At 39.8% G+C, this 17,839-nt stretch overlaps 1 protein-coding gene across 2 annotated transcripts in view; it reads left to right on the top strand.

Moving 5' to 3' along the window:
- The window catches only part of CEP85L (centrosomal protein 85 like), a 137,666-nt gene that overhangs the window by 39,013 nt on the left and 80,814 nt on the right, over window positions 1-17,839 (top strand). For both annotated transcript variants that reach the window (XM_042016109.1, XM_042016108.1), the window contains exon 2: window positions 8,682-8,843. In XM_042016109.1, coding sequence (XP_041872043.1) covers window positions 8,682-8,843 — 162 coding nt within the window. The remainder of the gene's footprint in view (window positions 1-8,681; window positions 8,844-17,839) is intronic.

The raw sequence follows: 17,839 nt of genomic DNA, 5'->3' as shown, positions 1-17,839 counted from the left end.
TTTGCAAAGTGTGGGAGCTACTTAAAACCATTTAGTATTTTTTGACTCATTTCAGCAGTTAGGATTACTTCACTTTTCCCTATGCACAGAGGAGATTGAATTAAGCCTTTAAACAGAGAGAGAGAGGACAAAGGTAATTCTGTAAGAAAAGTGTTAGAATGACAAACAGCTTGGAGAAAAACGTAGCTGCTTTTGAATACCAATAAAGCTAAGATGTAAGAAAGGGTGAAACAGATGATGACCTGTGATTATCAGGTTTTTTTTGACAGCAGGATTCAGCTGATCAACTACAAACACACAGCTTTTTTAACAGACCATAGGAACTGGCTGCATGTCCTGAGGGCTTAGTGTTCAAAATTTATATTAACTTTGAACATAACTTAGTGAGTGTGTTTATTTTCTTAGACTTTCCTCTCTTCATACTGCAGTTGACAAACTTTCCAAATTTAACAGGTAGCCTTCTTTTCTGCAGTTGCTATATGGAAGTGAATGGAAACTAGGAATATCGTTTTGTGTTTCCATGGGGTGAATAGTGCATTGAGTCCAAAAACAAAGAGGCAAACCAGCATAGCAGGCATGAGGTAATAGTTGTAGTCTGTGTGCCAAACATGAAATAAGAAACATCTGCAGTTTGTATTTTGAAGTTCTGTTTTATGCAAATGTTCTATCTGGAAGCAAAAATCTCACAGGAGTGCCATCAACAATTGGACTGAGTTTTTGGTCTTGTTCCTGTCAATGATGAAATAAAAGCAAACCTCTTTCTTTCCTGGCATGGTTTGGAATTTAATCATTGGTTTGATGCTAAATAACTACAGCTAAATGTTGTCTGTGTTTGAATTTTAAAGTGTGCTATGAATTTGAGTTTGGTTTACGTACTTTCTAGAGTAGAAATCAGGAAGGCAGAGCCCAGTATTACGTTCTTGTGTCAGTTGAAGGATTTTGCCACCTTTTTAGTTAACAGTTGAACACAACTCTCTGTTAGCTGAACAGATTTTGTCCTCCTCAGTGAAGGCAGCCAGAGATTTATGCCTGTCTCGCTCCAGTTTAGAATCTGCCTTAATGTGCAGTTTGGCAGTAGGATAAAGCCTGGTTGCTGCTAGGCATCAGACCTGTACGTTCCTGCTCCCTCCTTGGCCCTACTTCTTGTCTGACCCCTTGCTGAGCAAGTTTAGATGGTCAAATTAGCAGATAACCTTTTCCATAAGTGAGGTAGTTTGTTCCTGAACCGCTTTCTGTAGGCTCTGGAGTGGCAGGGCTTATGCTGGCAAGGCAGGACGAGTGTGTGTCTGGGCAGGGGGAGCAGCATTTGCGTAGCAGCTGACCAGTAGATCCAATTAGCTCTGATGTCGAACAGCATTCCCAGCTCAGACCCATTTTAGCCAGCGGCATAAGCTGGTCAGCTGGACTCCTTGATGGAAAGACAGAGCTGTTCACCTTACTTTCTGTAGACCCTGGTGGAGAGTTATAGAGACTGAGCTACCTGATTGTGTCTTTAAACTGCCATGGCAAGGTTCTCAGAAGCTCATCCGTCAAATTGTCTTATTTATTACTTTTAGTTGCCCTTGTTTCTTCTAAATTGCATACTTTCCTGCACACGATACCTTGCACCTTGTTATTGCACAGTCCTGTACACATTTGTAAAGTCATAAAAATCAGACTTTGTGAAGGTTCACTCTGAAATACTGTTTTCTATAGAAGACAGATGTTTTATAGTTGTAATTATCTATGATGAGAGATTGTGCATTTAGCCACTTACGTTGGAGAGAAAAACCAAAACTGTTTAACCTTTATTAAGGAATTTGAAAAGCAAAAGAAGCTGGAGGTTTGGTGACAATCTACTTGAAATTTAGCTCTCAAGAAACTGAGGCACAAGTTTATATTCCTTAAAATATGACCATAGTCTTTTTTTGTAAGTGATACTGCCTGTCAGGTCTATGTGTACTTTGAGGATTGTATTTTGAGTATTTTCTTCAGGTTTCTTTCTTCTGTTTTTTTTCCTCTACTATTCTATGTTTTTCTCTCTCTCTAGTAAGTGAATTCTTTTGCACATTAATAATACAGAGGACAGGCATTAGCCTTTGTATAGCAAGCAGCGTTATCAGCCTCTACAAGTAAAAACGTCAGTAAAAAGGTCTCTCTCAATATTCTTCTGTTTAAACTCTCACATTCCTATTTTTCTTCCCCTGCTTCGCTCTGTATCTGTACATTTTTATCTTTCTTCATGCTTAGAATTGTTCTAATCAGTTTCTAACAGGAAGACTATGAGAACTTAGTTACTTGCAGGCTCTCTCAAGAAAGCACACTAATAAAGGATGTGAGTCCTTAGGATGAATCATACTTTAGCTGACACTGTAAAGTACTTTTGAGAAACTGAAATGTAAAAATTTAATAGTTCAGGCTGTCATTTCGTCCCACTTTGCTTCTTATTGCGCTTTGATTAAACTGCATCATCCACATACTCTCAGCTGCATTTGTGTGAGAGGAGGAACTAGGACCTTCTGGTATCTTAGTTCATGGCCAACTGGTAGAGCTGCGAGTTTCCACCACCTCCAGAGTGTTTGTAAAAAAAGGATCCTGAAACTGTCATCTGGCCACCTTCCCTGAATGCATTGGAAACCTCTCTTTCCAGTGTTCTGCTCACCTTGGAAGAGAAAAGGTGCATTGTAGACCTGGAGCTGGTTTTGGACATTTGTATTAATAAAAGTTGTAATTTGCTTTGCAGAAGGACCATGGAGATGAAGTGCACCTGGGAAGTATGTGTCTAGGAGGTTAAGGTTGGGATGCGATTTTTTAAACATTATTTTCACGTGAATTTATGAAGTAGTTATTTGTTGAAGTAAGGTTTTTCTTGCCTGTGTCTGGAAGGAACACTTACATGCCAGGATCTTTTTATTGTGTCAGGATATCGGATTGAATGACTGCACCTTATCATTCGCTTCACCTCAGACTGAGGGAGGCTGCTGTCGCACCATTCTATTGCTGACTCTCAGCTTTTTTTAAAGCCCTATATAAATGTGTTAAAGTATGACATCTGCTCTTGTGTCTTTTGGAAAGGCTTTTTAGCGTTTTGGGTTCCCCTGCCTCCATTGCCTTTTCTCACTGTGTTGTCTTTTCAGCAGTTAAAAAAAAATAGAATATTATCCATGAAGACTTGCTGTGCGTGAGGCAGACCCTAGAGTGAGATTTTCTTTAATCTTGTGGCAGTAAGGATCTTGCAGGTATGATGAGTAAACAAACATTTTCCAACTGAAGTAAGTTTTTTCCTACAATACAGCAAATGGGTCACTGAGAGACCATTTGTGGGTTTCTTTGTAGACTTTTCCTTCTGAAAAATGTGTGGTTATGCAGCCCTATGGGACAGGAGGGAGAGCCAAAGAGAGGCTATGGCACTTTAAGGAACTTATTGAGAAGGGAGGTGTGTGTAGAAGATGCAACCGGAATAAGTTCAGCAATGTCAGGCGTTTATATGAGTGGGTGTTGGGAGAACTGGCTTGAAGGTGGGTTGACTTCTTTCAAAATACTGTCATGGGATCTTTCAGCATAATTATCAGGGTTTTGGGTAAAGGTACAGATGGTGAGGGTAAACCAATTAACTTTGGCAGTGTCTTTGGGCTGAATGCTGACTCTTCCCTTGAAAGGGCTTCAGGCAGACTTCAGTGCCATGCAGGCGTGAAATACGATTGTACAGCCTGGTCACATCCATGGTGGCTAGAATGAGCTTTGCATAGTTAGGTTTGATAGTGCTGTAGTGAGATCTTCTTCAGAGTCCTTTATATAAATCTGCACTGGCTGTCATGAGTGATTCATTTCTGGTCACAATCCATTTCAGTCACAGTGTGGAATAGAAAAATCAGTATTCTTAATTTCATATGTATCTGGTGTGAAACCCAGTTAAGTCTTTTGCTGTTGCTTTCCATTCAGTGTCTAGGTAAAGTAACAGTATCATAGCTGTCACTTAAAATAATAATCTTTACATTCAAGCATGTTAGAGGTATTTTAGGAACCAAATGTAAAGACAGTGATGTTATTATTTTGTGTGTGTATATCATAGGGGATCTGTGCATGCCACTGAAATTAGGAGTGGTAACAATCCAGAATTAACTGGGAGCCTTTCAGACAGCAATAGATGACAGCATTCAGAAAAAGATTCATGTTTTTGTGGAGTAAAATTTCGACAACTGTTTCCTTTTAATAAATAATCTACTTCCTGCACTTTATATACTTAGTTGTAAAGAGATCTGTTTTAAAAGCCTAGGCTGGAAACAGAGGACTGTGTTGGTATTTTTAACTGACCAAATTTAAGGAGGCATTTAACTGTTTGTATAAAGAAGGCTTCTTTTGAGATTTTTTTGTGATCTTACATGTATTTTGTCATGTTTGTTGGTGGAAATTGCAGCCCGGTAGGATGACACTACATTTTTCTCTTCTAGTGAATCCTGTGAAAGGTAGATTTTTCTAACCCAGTGAAGAATGATCATAGACAGATGCTAATATACAATTCAGCAGCACAAATACTGATTAGAAATTTTTGCTTGCTTCTTTACCCCACTCTGTATTTTGGGCAGATGGACACTGGCTGCTGATTGGCAGGTTTGAGATTAGAGCAGCAGGGTGAGGCAGGTGTGCTGGCTGAGTGGTTCGGGGACTGCTGTGTATCTTCCCCTTTTACACTTGGTTCTTTTAATGTAGGCTGTTTGCTGAAAGATGATGCATTTGCAGAGAGCTGCCCAAAAAGGAGATGGGGAGCATAGAACAGGGTGCATAGTGATTGGGGATTCCTCAGGACTTGGCTCAGAAGGTGAGTCTTGGTGCTTGTATTTGGTTGTTTATGATACAGCTTTTCAAAGCTGATTGAACTCACCTTCTCATGCAGACACTTGTATATTTGTAATGGCCTTCTATGAAATAGAATCTCCATTAGGCCTGCAAGATATGGATATCCTGTGGAACATTAAAGACTGTAGACTCCTGGGTTATGTCATTAGCTATCCTTTTTAGAAGAAGAAAAGGAGTATGTTTAATGTCAGGGGTGCCAAAGAGAAAGTATTTCTTGAAGTGATCATGTGCAACTGTGCTGTGGGGATACTGCAACATGTATATTTCAAACCAGGAGTCCCGTGGAAACGAAGTATATATGGACAGATTCTTGGTAGATGTTTCTGAGATGTTTATTTCTCCCGCCGCATGGCCGGGGCTCTGCTCAGGAACTCCGCAGTCACAGGACCCGAGGGTCCTTGGCCACACTGGGGAACACAAACCAACCAAATGGGGAACGAGGCTGACCAGGGGCAGGGAGACCCCGTGCCTCCCCCCCAGGGCCCCTCTCCCAGGGCTCCATGGCAGGGGAGGGACCCCAACATGCGACCATGATCTGTTGACATGTATAAATAGGTTGAAACCCACATATTATTTACCTACTAAAAATCTAAACCAAGTGTCTTTCTTGGGACATACTGCTTTTAAATGCAGAGGCTTCTCCTCAACAGTAGAAATCCAGTGAAAAAATGGCTGTTCCACCTCACCCCAGCCCATGTGCATGCCTCTGTGTGCAGGATGGCTGTAAGGAAAAGGCATAATCCTGGTGATGGCACTGTGGGTGTACTCCTGCTGCTGTTTGCAGCCAACTGTGCATCCCAGGGGAAGTGAGAGGGGAGTGCCTGAGTGAAGAGACCCTTCTGGAGCTCAGAGCACAGTGCAGGTAGACTTGTGTATTTCCCTGGAAAGCCAGGTGGGATCTGGCTGGCCTGTGCTGAGCCAAAGCTTGGAAAGTCTTGCTGGCCTCATGCTGGTGTGTGTGTAGCTATGGATGTGTACCGGCACTTACCTCTTCAGGCCTACCAGCTCAAGGATCAGGCTTCATGAGTTAACGTAGAGATGCTGAACTGCCCTTGAGTGCAAAGAAAGCATTCATTCTGTGATGTGCCAGCATGTCCTCCTGGACCTGTGCTTCAGCACCACACCCAGGGCTTGGTGTGTCCGCAGGCTGGCTGTGTGTAGGTGTAAAACTGAGAATACATTATAGCAGGTGTTTTGTGGTGCCTGTTATTTTCTCTCCTTACAGTACCTGCAGAGATCCTGGTGGGAATGACTGTCTGCCCCCTCTAGTATGTTAACCCTGTTTGTTAACTGAGTCTAGTTGCGCTGGGTTGTTGCATATTTTGGGATATATTGCAACACTATGTTTGGAACATGAGAGACTCTTGAGATGTTTGGAAAATTTTTTTGGAATGGAAGGTGGTAAAATGCTGGAAGAACCAGAGAGGTTGTGGAATCAGTGTCCGTGGAGGTGTTCAAGACTCAGCTGGATGGGGCCCTGAGTAGTCTGATCTAATTACCTTGCTTTCAGTTGAAGGTTAGAGAAGGTGACTTCTGGAAGTCCTTTCTTAAATTACTCTCGTTCTGTGGTATTTTTAGCTTTTGTTCCTCAAAGTTCCACCGGAGTGAAAAGTATCTCTCCCTTTTGGGGGTTTGTGTATGGATGGTTGTAGGTTCACATGCTGAGCATTTGTCTGACCAAGAGATCTGAGGGGTTTGACACTTAATGCTGTGTTAATGCTACCACTACTGCATATTAAATAATCAGCTGCATTTCTTTTAACACCTGTGTAATGCCATAAAAGCTGAAATGTTACCAGAGAGTTGTATAGTGGAAAACAGCATAATAAAGGGTAAATCAATCTAAATTTCTCTTCTATAAATGTATTTTAAATGTCTCCTAAATCAGAACTGTCTCTGATTTAATTAGCTTGGCCTTCTATAACTCAGTTTTACTCTTGCTGGAATAGCTAGATGCTTCTTGAGAAGGATGAAGTGGAATTCTTGTGGAAAGTAGCCCTGTGTTAGAGGGAGGGATGGTAAAATTATTGTTCCCAAAGCAGCCAGAGTATTAGTGAAAAATGTGCTGGATGGTAGGAGAAGAAGAAATGTCCCAGTTTCCCACTAGCTGTGTGCAAAACTGTCACACTTCAGTACATTAGCTGATGACACAGAGAGGGTGGCATGAAGGATGACACCTGGAGTGGTATTCCCTTAGAATCTTGGCTGGGACCTCTTTACCGGGGTATGACTGATGAGCCATGGGCACGTGTGTTCATGTCTGGCTCCTCTGGTCTTCCCCCTCACCCTTGGACTTGAAAGATACTGGAATAGTTAAGAGACTTTTGGAGAGGAAAAACTAAGTTTAAGGAAGAGAAGGAAATACATTGCACAAGGTATGGCTGAAGTGGAATGAAGGGGAAGGAGAACTGGGTGATTCTGAATCACTAGGAGAAAAGGTAGGCAAATGTGCTAAAGGGAAGAAGAGGCAGTAACCTCAATGGAGAATGAAGTTGAGGAAAATGAGATGGACAGGCATATTTAAGGCCTTCAAGGACCAACCTACAAAAAAGTAGACTGTTTTAGATGTCATGTTGCAGTTAAATAGTGCATGCAGTAAGGAATTTGTAAGTATTTACTGTGTTCCTCAGTTTTCAAGTGGCTTGGCAAGCAGCTGTTACCACTCTGGCTAGTAGGTCTAGTGATTTGGCTGCTATACGGGGAGCATGTATGTATTCATATGTGTGGGGGCAGGATTATATATACACCCACATATATTAATTTTTACATCATTTTCTGAACTATTTAATTTACTGGAAAACAAGTACAGCTGGAAATAGCAGATATCATTGCAGAGGTAAATTGCTGTTATGACTTTGGATGGACACTGCTCTAAGTGTTTAAATGATCTAAAAATAATGGCACATAGCATAAGAGACATTATATGTGAGCTGATAGTTCTTCATGAGTCATTTCCTGCTGAAAGTGCTATACAAAGCTAACTGCTAGAGGGGGTGTATGTATGTATGTGATTATATATAATGAAGAGCAGCCGTGCTTTTTTCCGGGGTTCTTTATGTGCCTCTGCTGGTTCAGAGTATGAATGTGGTGATCAGTACTCTGCCTTTGAACAATGCTCAGATTTAGATATTGGCTATTGGAAATTGTAATGGTCTTCTGGGATTGTACTCTGTGATAAGTTTTCCCTTGAGGTTGACTGTGAGAGTATGTGGCCTACTTTAAAAACTCCTTGAACAGATGAACTAGTTGCTGCTCTGAATTGCGTTTTCAAATGTGATATTTTAACGATTATTTAAATTAAAAAATAACCAAAATGAAACAAAGCACTAGATGGATACACGTCTCACAAAGGTGGCTTGTGTGCAGCTATATAAGAAATTACTTTAGATATCAGTGTTGGTGATTCCATTGCCGGCTTTATCACCTAGGTCAGTGGTTTATTCACAATACAAAGTGATTGTATCTCAGTGGCCAAGTCGTCAACTGGTTTCTGTCCTAACATTAATTCATTTCTTTGTATTTGAAGGCTTGCAATGCAAAATTCTGCTGTGAATTGAGAATCAGTTCTAGGATAGGAATCGTATGATAAGTGTCTTGGCACAGAGTACAAAATAGTTTAAGGATCATGTTTCTAAATAGTAAAAATACATGTGTTGGAATTTTGGGGAAGCTTTCATCTAGCAAAATGATTAATTAACAAAAAAAACCCCTCCAAGACACAGACACAGTCTGGCTCAAGTTTGATCTATGAAACATAGGATTCAGTTTTCATCTTGGCAGGTATTTTGTTGCTGACATTTGTATTGTATCTCTAATGACAGACTTCTGGCTTTTTTTTTTCATAGGCTCAGATTATTCCTCAGTGGGATGGTTACCTGGTACTGAATCCCTGTGGCAGTCCTCAGCGATTTCATCAAGCAGTCAAAACAATCCTGTGAGAAGACACAGCATAGCTTCTGACAGCGGGGACACTGGGATTGGTACCTCCTGTTCTGACAGTGTGGAAGGTGAGTTGATACTGCTAAGTTTTGGATGTTTCTGAGAGAGAAACAATCCAAAATGTTTTAAAGGCGTTTTTCACAAGCTAACTGTACTTTTGCAAAGCTGTTGAGTGCTTGCAGTTTTTCCCTTGCTCGAGCCAAGTAATTGTTTTGGTGAGGGTTGATTGAGTTAGTTCTACATGAGTTGTGTGCATTAACTTGCATCTCTGCCACAAAGGCGGTACTTGTCTTACATGTTTTGGTAATTGCAGTTACAAGAACTGCCAGATTATACAGAAGGGTAATGTCCTGTACTACAGCACTTGATAAACAAGAGGGGAAAAAGCAGAAACTTTTGAGGGAGTTGATAAAAGGACAATGCTTTCTGGTATTCATTGTGTGTGTCACACAGTGTGTGTCAGCAAAGAAAGTTTGCTCATTGTGCCGTGAGGAAAATGGGGCGTGCTGTGTCTTCTCATGTCCATTTCTGGTGGGAAGGAATTTCCATTTTATTGCACGGCATTTGAGGCATAGTCAAGGATCTTTGAGAAGAATCAACAGTACCTAAAGATTGTCAGAGCTTAGTTTGGATTAAATCATGATTACTCAAAGGTCATCTTATCAGGGAGGGTTACAGCCTCTAAGGTGGCAGTGTCTCCGTAACATCGGCACTCTCCTTATGCAACGTGTCACTGGAATTAAGCCTGAATGAGAGAGAGCAAGGCTGTAGTAAGACTTGAGGTTTCCTTCTTGCATTGACTTATTTTCCAGTAAGATTTTCAAGACAGGTAATGAATGATGGGACTGTGATATACTTTTCTCCAGCATCTTTCTATGCCTGAAATTTTTCAAAGGGGGTAGCTGGAATGAGGAAAAACAGAAAGAATTAGTAGAAATGAGTAAGTAAGGAATGCTGAATCAGTGTAAGAAGTCTCCGTGGAGGACTGAGCATTCCTGAGAAAAGGTCCAAATGCCTCAGTTAAGTCTGTCAGGCCTCTTTTGCACATGAGAAAATCCTTTCCACGCTCTTTCTGTTGCATCTGTCAGTTGGAAAGGAACTCATAACTTGCTTTCTGCTTCCTTTCATTTCTAAACCTTTCTAAAGTTGTTGGCTTTGGCGAAATCAAGGTTTTGCTCAGATATTCAAATTCTTGGGTGTAAAACTGAAATAGTAAATGGGTATTAATGCAGAAGCTTTTTTTTTTTTCTTTTCCCCAAGGAATATAGGGGGGATAAAGCACTCTCATGGTGTGTATTTATATATAGATTTAATCGCTCTCAGCCAAATGCTACACAATAGTATTTTAAGACGCAGCATTTGAATTAAAACCATGCTCTCCCCTCCCCCCTTTTGAGGGCTTCCCCATTTGAGGGCTGGGATGAAGGAGAGGAAGTGAAATGGCAGCTCCTCATTAGATGTTCTGTTCACCTCTGTAGGCAAGAGAATAATCTGTTCAGGGCTGGGTGGGGGGAGACTGTGCTGAGGGAGAGGAGAAAATACAGAGGAGAAAGGTTGCAACAACAGATAATTCATGACGTTTGTCTTTGGCAGTGCTTGACAATGGCCAGTTCTACTGTATCCTCAATGTTATGCATTTCCTGCCACCTTGTTTGAAAAACTTTTAAGTGGCAGAAAAGACAGTGTTAAAGAAAAAAGGAGGGAAACCTAATGGTGAAACGAAGATTAATGAGTAATTGTATGACAGGCTTGGAAATTGATTGTATGTGTATATTTTTACTGGAAGAGGTCATTGCCTGTGGTACCAAGTTGTCTGCATCTATCAAGCTGACCCCTCGACACATCCACAAAAAGAAAAGAGTATCACTGTCATCTGTGGGACTGTCAGGCCAGACTGGTAATTGCAGACTTGATGCTGGCCATCTGCTCTCAATGTGGTGCTTGGGAAGAAGCTCCTGGGGATTTTTCAGAGGGGAATTTTTTCACAAGTTGGCAGATTATTACACTTCTTAACAATGCTCAGAGAAAGAATTGTGGCCTTGCTATTTCCTTTCTATTATGCCCACAAAAATTAAAAACTTAATTTAAGAATTACCATTAACATCTCCTTTAATTCTGAAGATTGCACCTGAGTTTGTTTGTACAGATATGTAGTTGCTAGTAAATACACTTATGCAGGAAATGGACCTCAGGTGCACTTAAAATATATTTTTACTGGAATTTTTTCGTCCTATCTTAAATGTTCTTTCAAATTCATCTTCTTACTCATACTAATTTCAGGAGCATTCATTCTTTTTGAAAATGCAGGGTTTAAAGAATAGTGACAAGTACCTCCAGTGTTTGACTCAAACCTGCGTGATTTGGAGGGGAGATGGGTTTTGGCAAAGACAGGAGAAAGAAACCTTTTATGTTAAAATGTGTACAATTGATTGTATATTATGTTGTGCAAAGGCAGGAAAATGAGGAAATGAAATAAGCAGTGGAGTTTCACTGTTGAAATTGCACGATGTTGATGTGCACTGTGGGAGCTGAGGAGAGAAATTTATAAACCCTAAATGTGGGGATGCTAGTTTGGGTAGATCTGACACTCGATTCAGAGTGCTCTTAAAGATTAAAAGGTGTTTTATCTCTGTTTAAACTACAGTTAATGTGTTTGGGGTTTTTATTTGTTTCCTGTCAGTAAGTTGTTCTGGATTCACATGAGCTTTTGGACTTCATTGTGATACCTCTGTATAACTGTTCTTTGAGTGCCACTTACAGAAGAAATATGAAGTGTATATTTTAAGTGTTTTTGAGACAGTTTTTATTTGGGTTACCTAATTACAGAATCAGGGACTTGGCAGAAATTAAATGGTCAGTAGATGCCAGAAGAGCTCTTTCCATTGAGCATATTCTGAGTTTTGCCTTTTGGACGGGAGGGACAAGAACTAGATACTGATGTGGTAAGATACAAGGCCCATGATTCTTGCAGAGCAAAACAGTTTCCTTCATCAGATAAACTTGTTGTGCAGCGGAAAGTGCCTTATAAAGCAGATCTTTCTCCCTTATTTTGACATGCAGTTCATGATTTAACATTTCTGGTTGCAAATTAATGGCGTGAAAATTCATAGAATGGAAGAGAGATTGGATGCAGAGAATCAGAGTTACTTTTTTAGGAGTTGATGTTCTGCTAGTTTACTTTAATAAACCTCCTTTTTTAACAATCCTCCTACAACTTCTCCGGAGCACTTAGCTGATAAAATAGAAACTTGTTTTAATGCTATGAGACCCAGAGTAGTCTCTTGCCTACCATTTTTAAGGGAATGTATTTTCTTAAGGGATTAAAAAACCCTGATTACTTCAGTTGAATTGAACTGAATTGGGAACATGGTAAAGCCAGCATCAAAGTTATTTGGTTTTGCTGTTTTAAGCACTCTTTCTTCCAGCAGGTCCCAAGCATGGTATTCTAGCGCCCTTTTTTTTTTTTTTTTAATTAAGGAGAAACAGAAAAGTTAATAAATATAACTATTCAATACAGTGAAAGGCTGAACAGAATTTCAGGAGGCAAAACCTATATATGAAGTATCTTGAGGGGTTTTCTTCTGCTGCTAGAGATAACGGAACTCACAATGTGTAGGTCAAGCACGTAGATTGTGCTGTCAGTTTGGGTATCACAAAAGTGCAATAGCACAAGGATCCTAGATCTTGATTGCTGGCAGTGGTCACTGTCTGCTGTGTTCTGTGATTTTGGAAGATGATTTATGTTCAGAGAAGTTCTTGATCTTAATTGAGTTGAGGTTAATCTCTATGCCCTTGGATCCTGGCAAGTATTGGCATATATTTGGTGAAGTAACTTGATTATTTGGAGGGTAGAAAATAATTATCTTTGAGGCATTTTTCCTCATTTCCTTCCTTTGTGCTTGCCAAGTCTCATGTTATGAAGCAGTGTCCAGCCCTCTGTGAGTCAGAGTTATTGTGTTCCTTGGATATTATCTACCCTGACAATCAGAAATGTGCACTTCACTTAAGCCTGTGTTAGACTCTAGTCCTTGTAAGTGATATTACCATTGCTTGCTAGAATGAAGCGTCTGTATAGGTGATGAGAATATAAATATTAATGCTTAGAGTTTGGCTGTTTATTTTTGGGGGGTTTTAGGATTTAAAAAAAAAAAGAAAGGGCTATTTCAGATTCTAGTAGACTATTCCCAGGATTTAACGATTAGGAAAGAATTATACTAATAATTTTCCACTAAAATAAGATGGAAAAATTGCTTCAAGTGACAGTGACGTACTCCGTGTGAACTTGGGTACTCTGAATTTGAAGCTGGCTTGAACTAAACTAAAGGCACTTATTAGTTTCATATATGAATGTTCTGCAGAGAGAAACAGCTGCTGCTTTAACTTCATGCTTTGCCTTCTTTTGTGATAGTTTCTCCATAGGAACAAGCCCTCACAGTATGCTCAGTTTTCCTCACATAAAAAATGCCAGCAGGATTTTCCTCTGGCTAGTGGGAGTGTTCTGCGCAGTGAACTTGGTGCATTTTGCCTTCAGCTAATATCAGTAGTTGTTTTTCAGAAAAATTACTTCTGTTGTTCTAATTGGAAATAACTCAGTGAAAATAAGTTCTGCTTACTTAGAATTTAGTGGCATTCACTTGGTTACTGTGCGAAAAGTTATTTCTGTCATACATATTTTGGAGCTATGTCATTGAGTTGTACCAGAATGTATAGGATGGTGGGATGGGGGAGAGGATCAGAAGAGCAAAAAACAAGAAAAAAACCCCCAAACTTCAGGGTTGAGATAAAGACAGTTTAATAATGAAAAAAAAAGGCAAATGAACGTTGTGATGTAAAAGCACCATCAGGAGACTGATGCCTAGCCAGTCTCTGAGCAACAAATACTTTGGAAAAAACCTGCCCCTCAGTTTCATTGCTGAGCATGACATTATATAGTATGGAATCTCTTCGGTATTTCAGGTCAGCTGTCCCAGCTGTGTCCTCTCCCAACCTCCTGTGCACCCCTCACTGGGGTGGCAGCGGCTGTGGTGCTGTGTAAGTGCTTCTCAGCAAAAGCTGAGGCAGTGCTATGTTAGCAAAACACAGCACCATAGGGGCTGCTGTGAAGGAAATTACCTCTCTCCCGGCCACTGTACAATTTCTGCCTCTTTTTCCATGTCATTTGCATCATGCTTAGGTGAAATATCAGGTAGTTGTTTTTAATGTCCTCTTATCTGTATTTTTGGTGGTAGGTATCTGGCATTCTGATGAGAAAACAAGGAACATCATACAATTATCTCACCTATATTTAGGTTAATGTAGTGAGACCTGGGCATGCCAATCATTATGCATTCTTTGTTGTGGGATTTCAGGGAGGACTTTTCACTTTTCCTTGCTACTATAATGTCAAAGAAAACGCTCTGGCCAGCATTCAACAGCTCTGTAGCTCAAGGGGAGCAGGAGTGAGATCAGTTTCAGAAGAGCAATGGAGAGGAACAGTTGTAGCCTTAGACTTTTTCTGTGAACACCAGAAACATTCTGTAGCTAGTCAGTACTTAATGTACGTATTCAAGTAGCCTTTGCAGCCTTATCTGAAGAAATCACAGGACTCATTTTTAATCCTTTCCACTATGGACAGAATAGTGCACTTAGTGACAGACTGTAGGCATTTGGGATGTAGGCTGCAAGTTCCTTGTAGCCAGAAAAAACTTGTTGCTACTGCCTGGAGTTCTAGCCTGGGGCTTGGCAGAGAAGACTGGTTATATTCCCCCTAGAAAAGTTTGTAAAAGTCTGGTTTTTTTAACAGTGTTACAAGACTACCCATTTCTGGAGGGCTTATACTTTGCTATTAGTCATTACTCAGCAGACCTGTTTCTACTATAATGTACGCACAGATTAAACTTTCTTTTAGTGTAAAGTCCAGTTAATGTATTTAATGTCATCCTTTATTTTAGCCATGATTTCAGTGTACTGATAATAAGTAATTTCTGTAAAAGTACCCTTTGAAATAGAACATAAAAGCTCACTGTTACAGAGAACCTTTTTCAGGGCTTTGCTTGTGTTTCTGTGAGCTTCTGTGATAAGTCACATGGAGTTTTTACATCAGTTTTGGCAGTATAAAAGCAGCAGAGAGGAAGAACAATGTGCAGAGACCACTTGTGCATGAAGCATGGTTACTCCATCTCACTTCCTTCATCTCTGACTTTCTTCACGTTAGGGGAATTAGGTATCTGTAAGAGGAAGTGAGAAATACGCAGCAAATGACAAGTCTGATTAGTTAGCCCAGGTTTGGGGTAGAATGAAACAGTTTGAATAGTGGGGGCTGGTAATGGAGGGGCAAGGGGGTAAAGGCTCAAAAACGCTTGCCTGTGTGCTCATGGGGTATTTGTTTGCAGTAACCTCACTTGAGTGGTAGTTGTTAATAGCTGGCCTGTTTTTTTTCAGGCAGAATATGTGCAAGTTTGTTGCTTTTGATATGTTAAATTCCTTGGGGAAGTGTGATTGTTTTTTTTTTAAAGCAAAGATTATTTTTATACCTGTGCTTTTTTTTTTTCCTTTTTACCATCTTAAATGCTTCTTACCCCATCAAATTTAGAAGGAAAACTGGTGTGTGTTTTTCCCAATGTGAAACATGGTAAAAGAAATCTCTTGGGGTTTTTGTTTCCTTCCTCTTAGAGGGCTGAAAGCTAAGGTTTTGCTATGACAATGACTGCATTTGTGTCAGCAGCAGTTGTGAAAGTCAGCCTTGTAGAAGTGTTGTCAGCTACAGAGAGGTCACTTCTTTGCCCCTGGAGCATGTTCTTCTAGTATAGTTATCCTGTACAATAGGTTAAAAAAGTTTATGCCTAATTCAGCTTATATAAGTAAATACAACTTATGCAACGAATAGCTCTGTAGTGAATACTCAAGCTTTTTCTGCAGAAAAACACTTCTGAGGCATCCTAAGTAGGAAATGTTGTTTATATACATCTAAACAGTATTTTCTGTGTATGTGTATATTGTTTTTAAAATGTCTATTAAGTAGCAAGATCAGAAAAAACCCAGAAGGCAACATAGGTGTCTATGTAGGAATAAAATGAAGTCTGTCCTTAAAGGCAGAAAGATGATTGGCAGGAAAAAATGCAGTGTTCTATTACCTCTAATGCAAAAAATGTCTCTGACATCAGTCCTCTTTGCAGCTTTTTCTAAGTTTTTTGTAATAACAATGAAAACCAGAAAATATACAGGAGTAACTTTTCTAATTTTATGTCAATTTCTCCCTAGGTAGTTTCCAGAATTCCTGTGATGTTCAGGAATTGCACCCTCTTCTCTTCCCTGTTCTCTGTGCTGCTGTTCTTCCTGGTGCTTAATCCTTGTAATAGAAAAAGTGGTAGCAATGAAATATGTTTGCAAGGAATTAATTACATTTCTGAATGACATAAACATAAATTAGTATCTCCCTCCTTGTTAACTGTTCTTACATTACAATTCGTGCCTTGTTCCTCAATATGACTGGATTATTTTTTTTTAAACTCTTACGGCATTGAACAGAAAGTTTATATTAGGATGTTGCTAACAAATTGAATGGATTGCAGAGGTTCCTGGGGGTTTTTTCCCAATGAGCTTAGTGTCCCGGAAGAAATTACATTCCCATTTTGAGATCACAGCATACTGCCTTTGGCAGTATGGCCCTGAAAAAGGGATGGAAGTGGAAAAAAATTTGCTTTCATCTTGCCAGATAATAATACAGGTGTGACATGGCAGTCATCTCTTAAATAAATGACACACCCGGTCCTGAATGCTAGTGTCAAATTCTACCTGGTTGTAGATTGGCTCCTTGCAACTCAACTCGTACTTGGTAATTTAAATGGCACTGCCTAGCTCATGGGAAGATAGGAAGCAAATGGTTTAGTTCAGATGTTTTTAATGCAAAATTAATAAGAATTTTAGCCTCCTTGAGAAAGAATTTGTGCTGGGTATTTTCATGCTATTGAATTATAGAAATGTGGTTTGGAAAAGACTGCAGGAGGTCTCTGTTTCCAGCCCTATGCTCAGAGCAGGATCATCACCGACACAAGACCAGGTCAGCCCTGACTTTGTCTTGCTGATTCTTGAAAACCTTCCCAGGTACCTCAACCTCTTTGAATAACCTGTTCCAGTGTTATAATAAGATGTCCTTGTGAAGGATTTTTCTCTGATGTCCAGCCTGAACCTACCAAGCTGTAGTTTTTCAATTGTTGGCCCTTATTTTGTCTGCTACTACCAGGAACAGTGTGGCAAATAAATTTAACTAATTTAACTACCTGACATTTATGTATTTTTGGGGGGAAGGGGGTGTGGTGGAGTGGGAGTGGGTTGTTACCATTTTGGGTTTTTCTTCTGGCCAAAACTGTGTACTACTTTGTATTATCTGCTGTAGGTTTTGGCAAGTCTGAAGGCTATAAAACAGAGTTTAAACATCTTGCATTGAATGTGTCCCTGTGTTTGGGCTGCTATTCTTAAGCATACAGGATGATTTTAGTCTTGATGTCGGTGAATCAGAAGACTGTATTATGTGCATTTTTCTTAAGTTGTATAATTATGATAAACTCTTAGTGGCACAACCTTTTTCCATCAGGGATTAGTCTATCTATGTCAAAGGCTAAAAATACTTTGTATTTTCAAAAATAGAATAGTCTTTCTTGGTTGATGTAAACAATGACATTTATTGTATGAAGTGGCAAGAGGTTTTCAGTTTTCCTGTTTGTAAGTTTTATTCTGTAGGAGCACCTAGAGATTTGGGACAGGATTATAGTTTATTGTTCTATCTTACATAAATTCTAAAGAAACAAACACTTTTTAACTGGGTGAGAGGTATTCCTGGAGTAAGCTTTTCTTTAGAGAGGTGATATGGTTAAAAGTACCCCTTTCTTTCTCATTGCATCAGCCGTCTGCATGCAGTCATACTTTGCTGTTGAGAGTGATGGCAAGGTTTTAATTTTAATTAGCTCAGCTAGAAAATTGAACTAAAAATATGTTCAGAGTGCATAGAAAGGGAATTGGATTCGCTAGGGCATCCATAATGGGGTTGTGGTTCTCCTCATGTGTTAGAGAAATCTTAATAGCCAAA

Source organism: Corvus kubaryi, unplaced genomic scaffold (assembly GCF_017639235.1).
Source record: "Corvus kubaryi isolate FWS band 111438036 unplaced genomic scaffold, C.kubaryi_AGA036_p1.0 split3-73, whole genome shotgun sequence".
NCBI lineage: Eukaryota > Metazoa > Chordata > Aves > Passeriformes > Corvidae > Corvus > Corvus kubaryi.
This window is presented reverse-complemented; position numbering and strand designations above follow the sequence as displayed.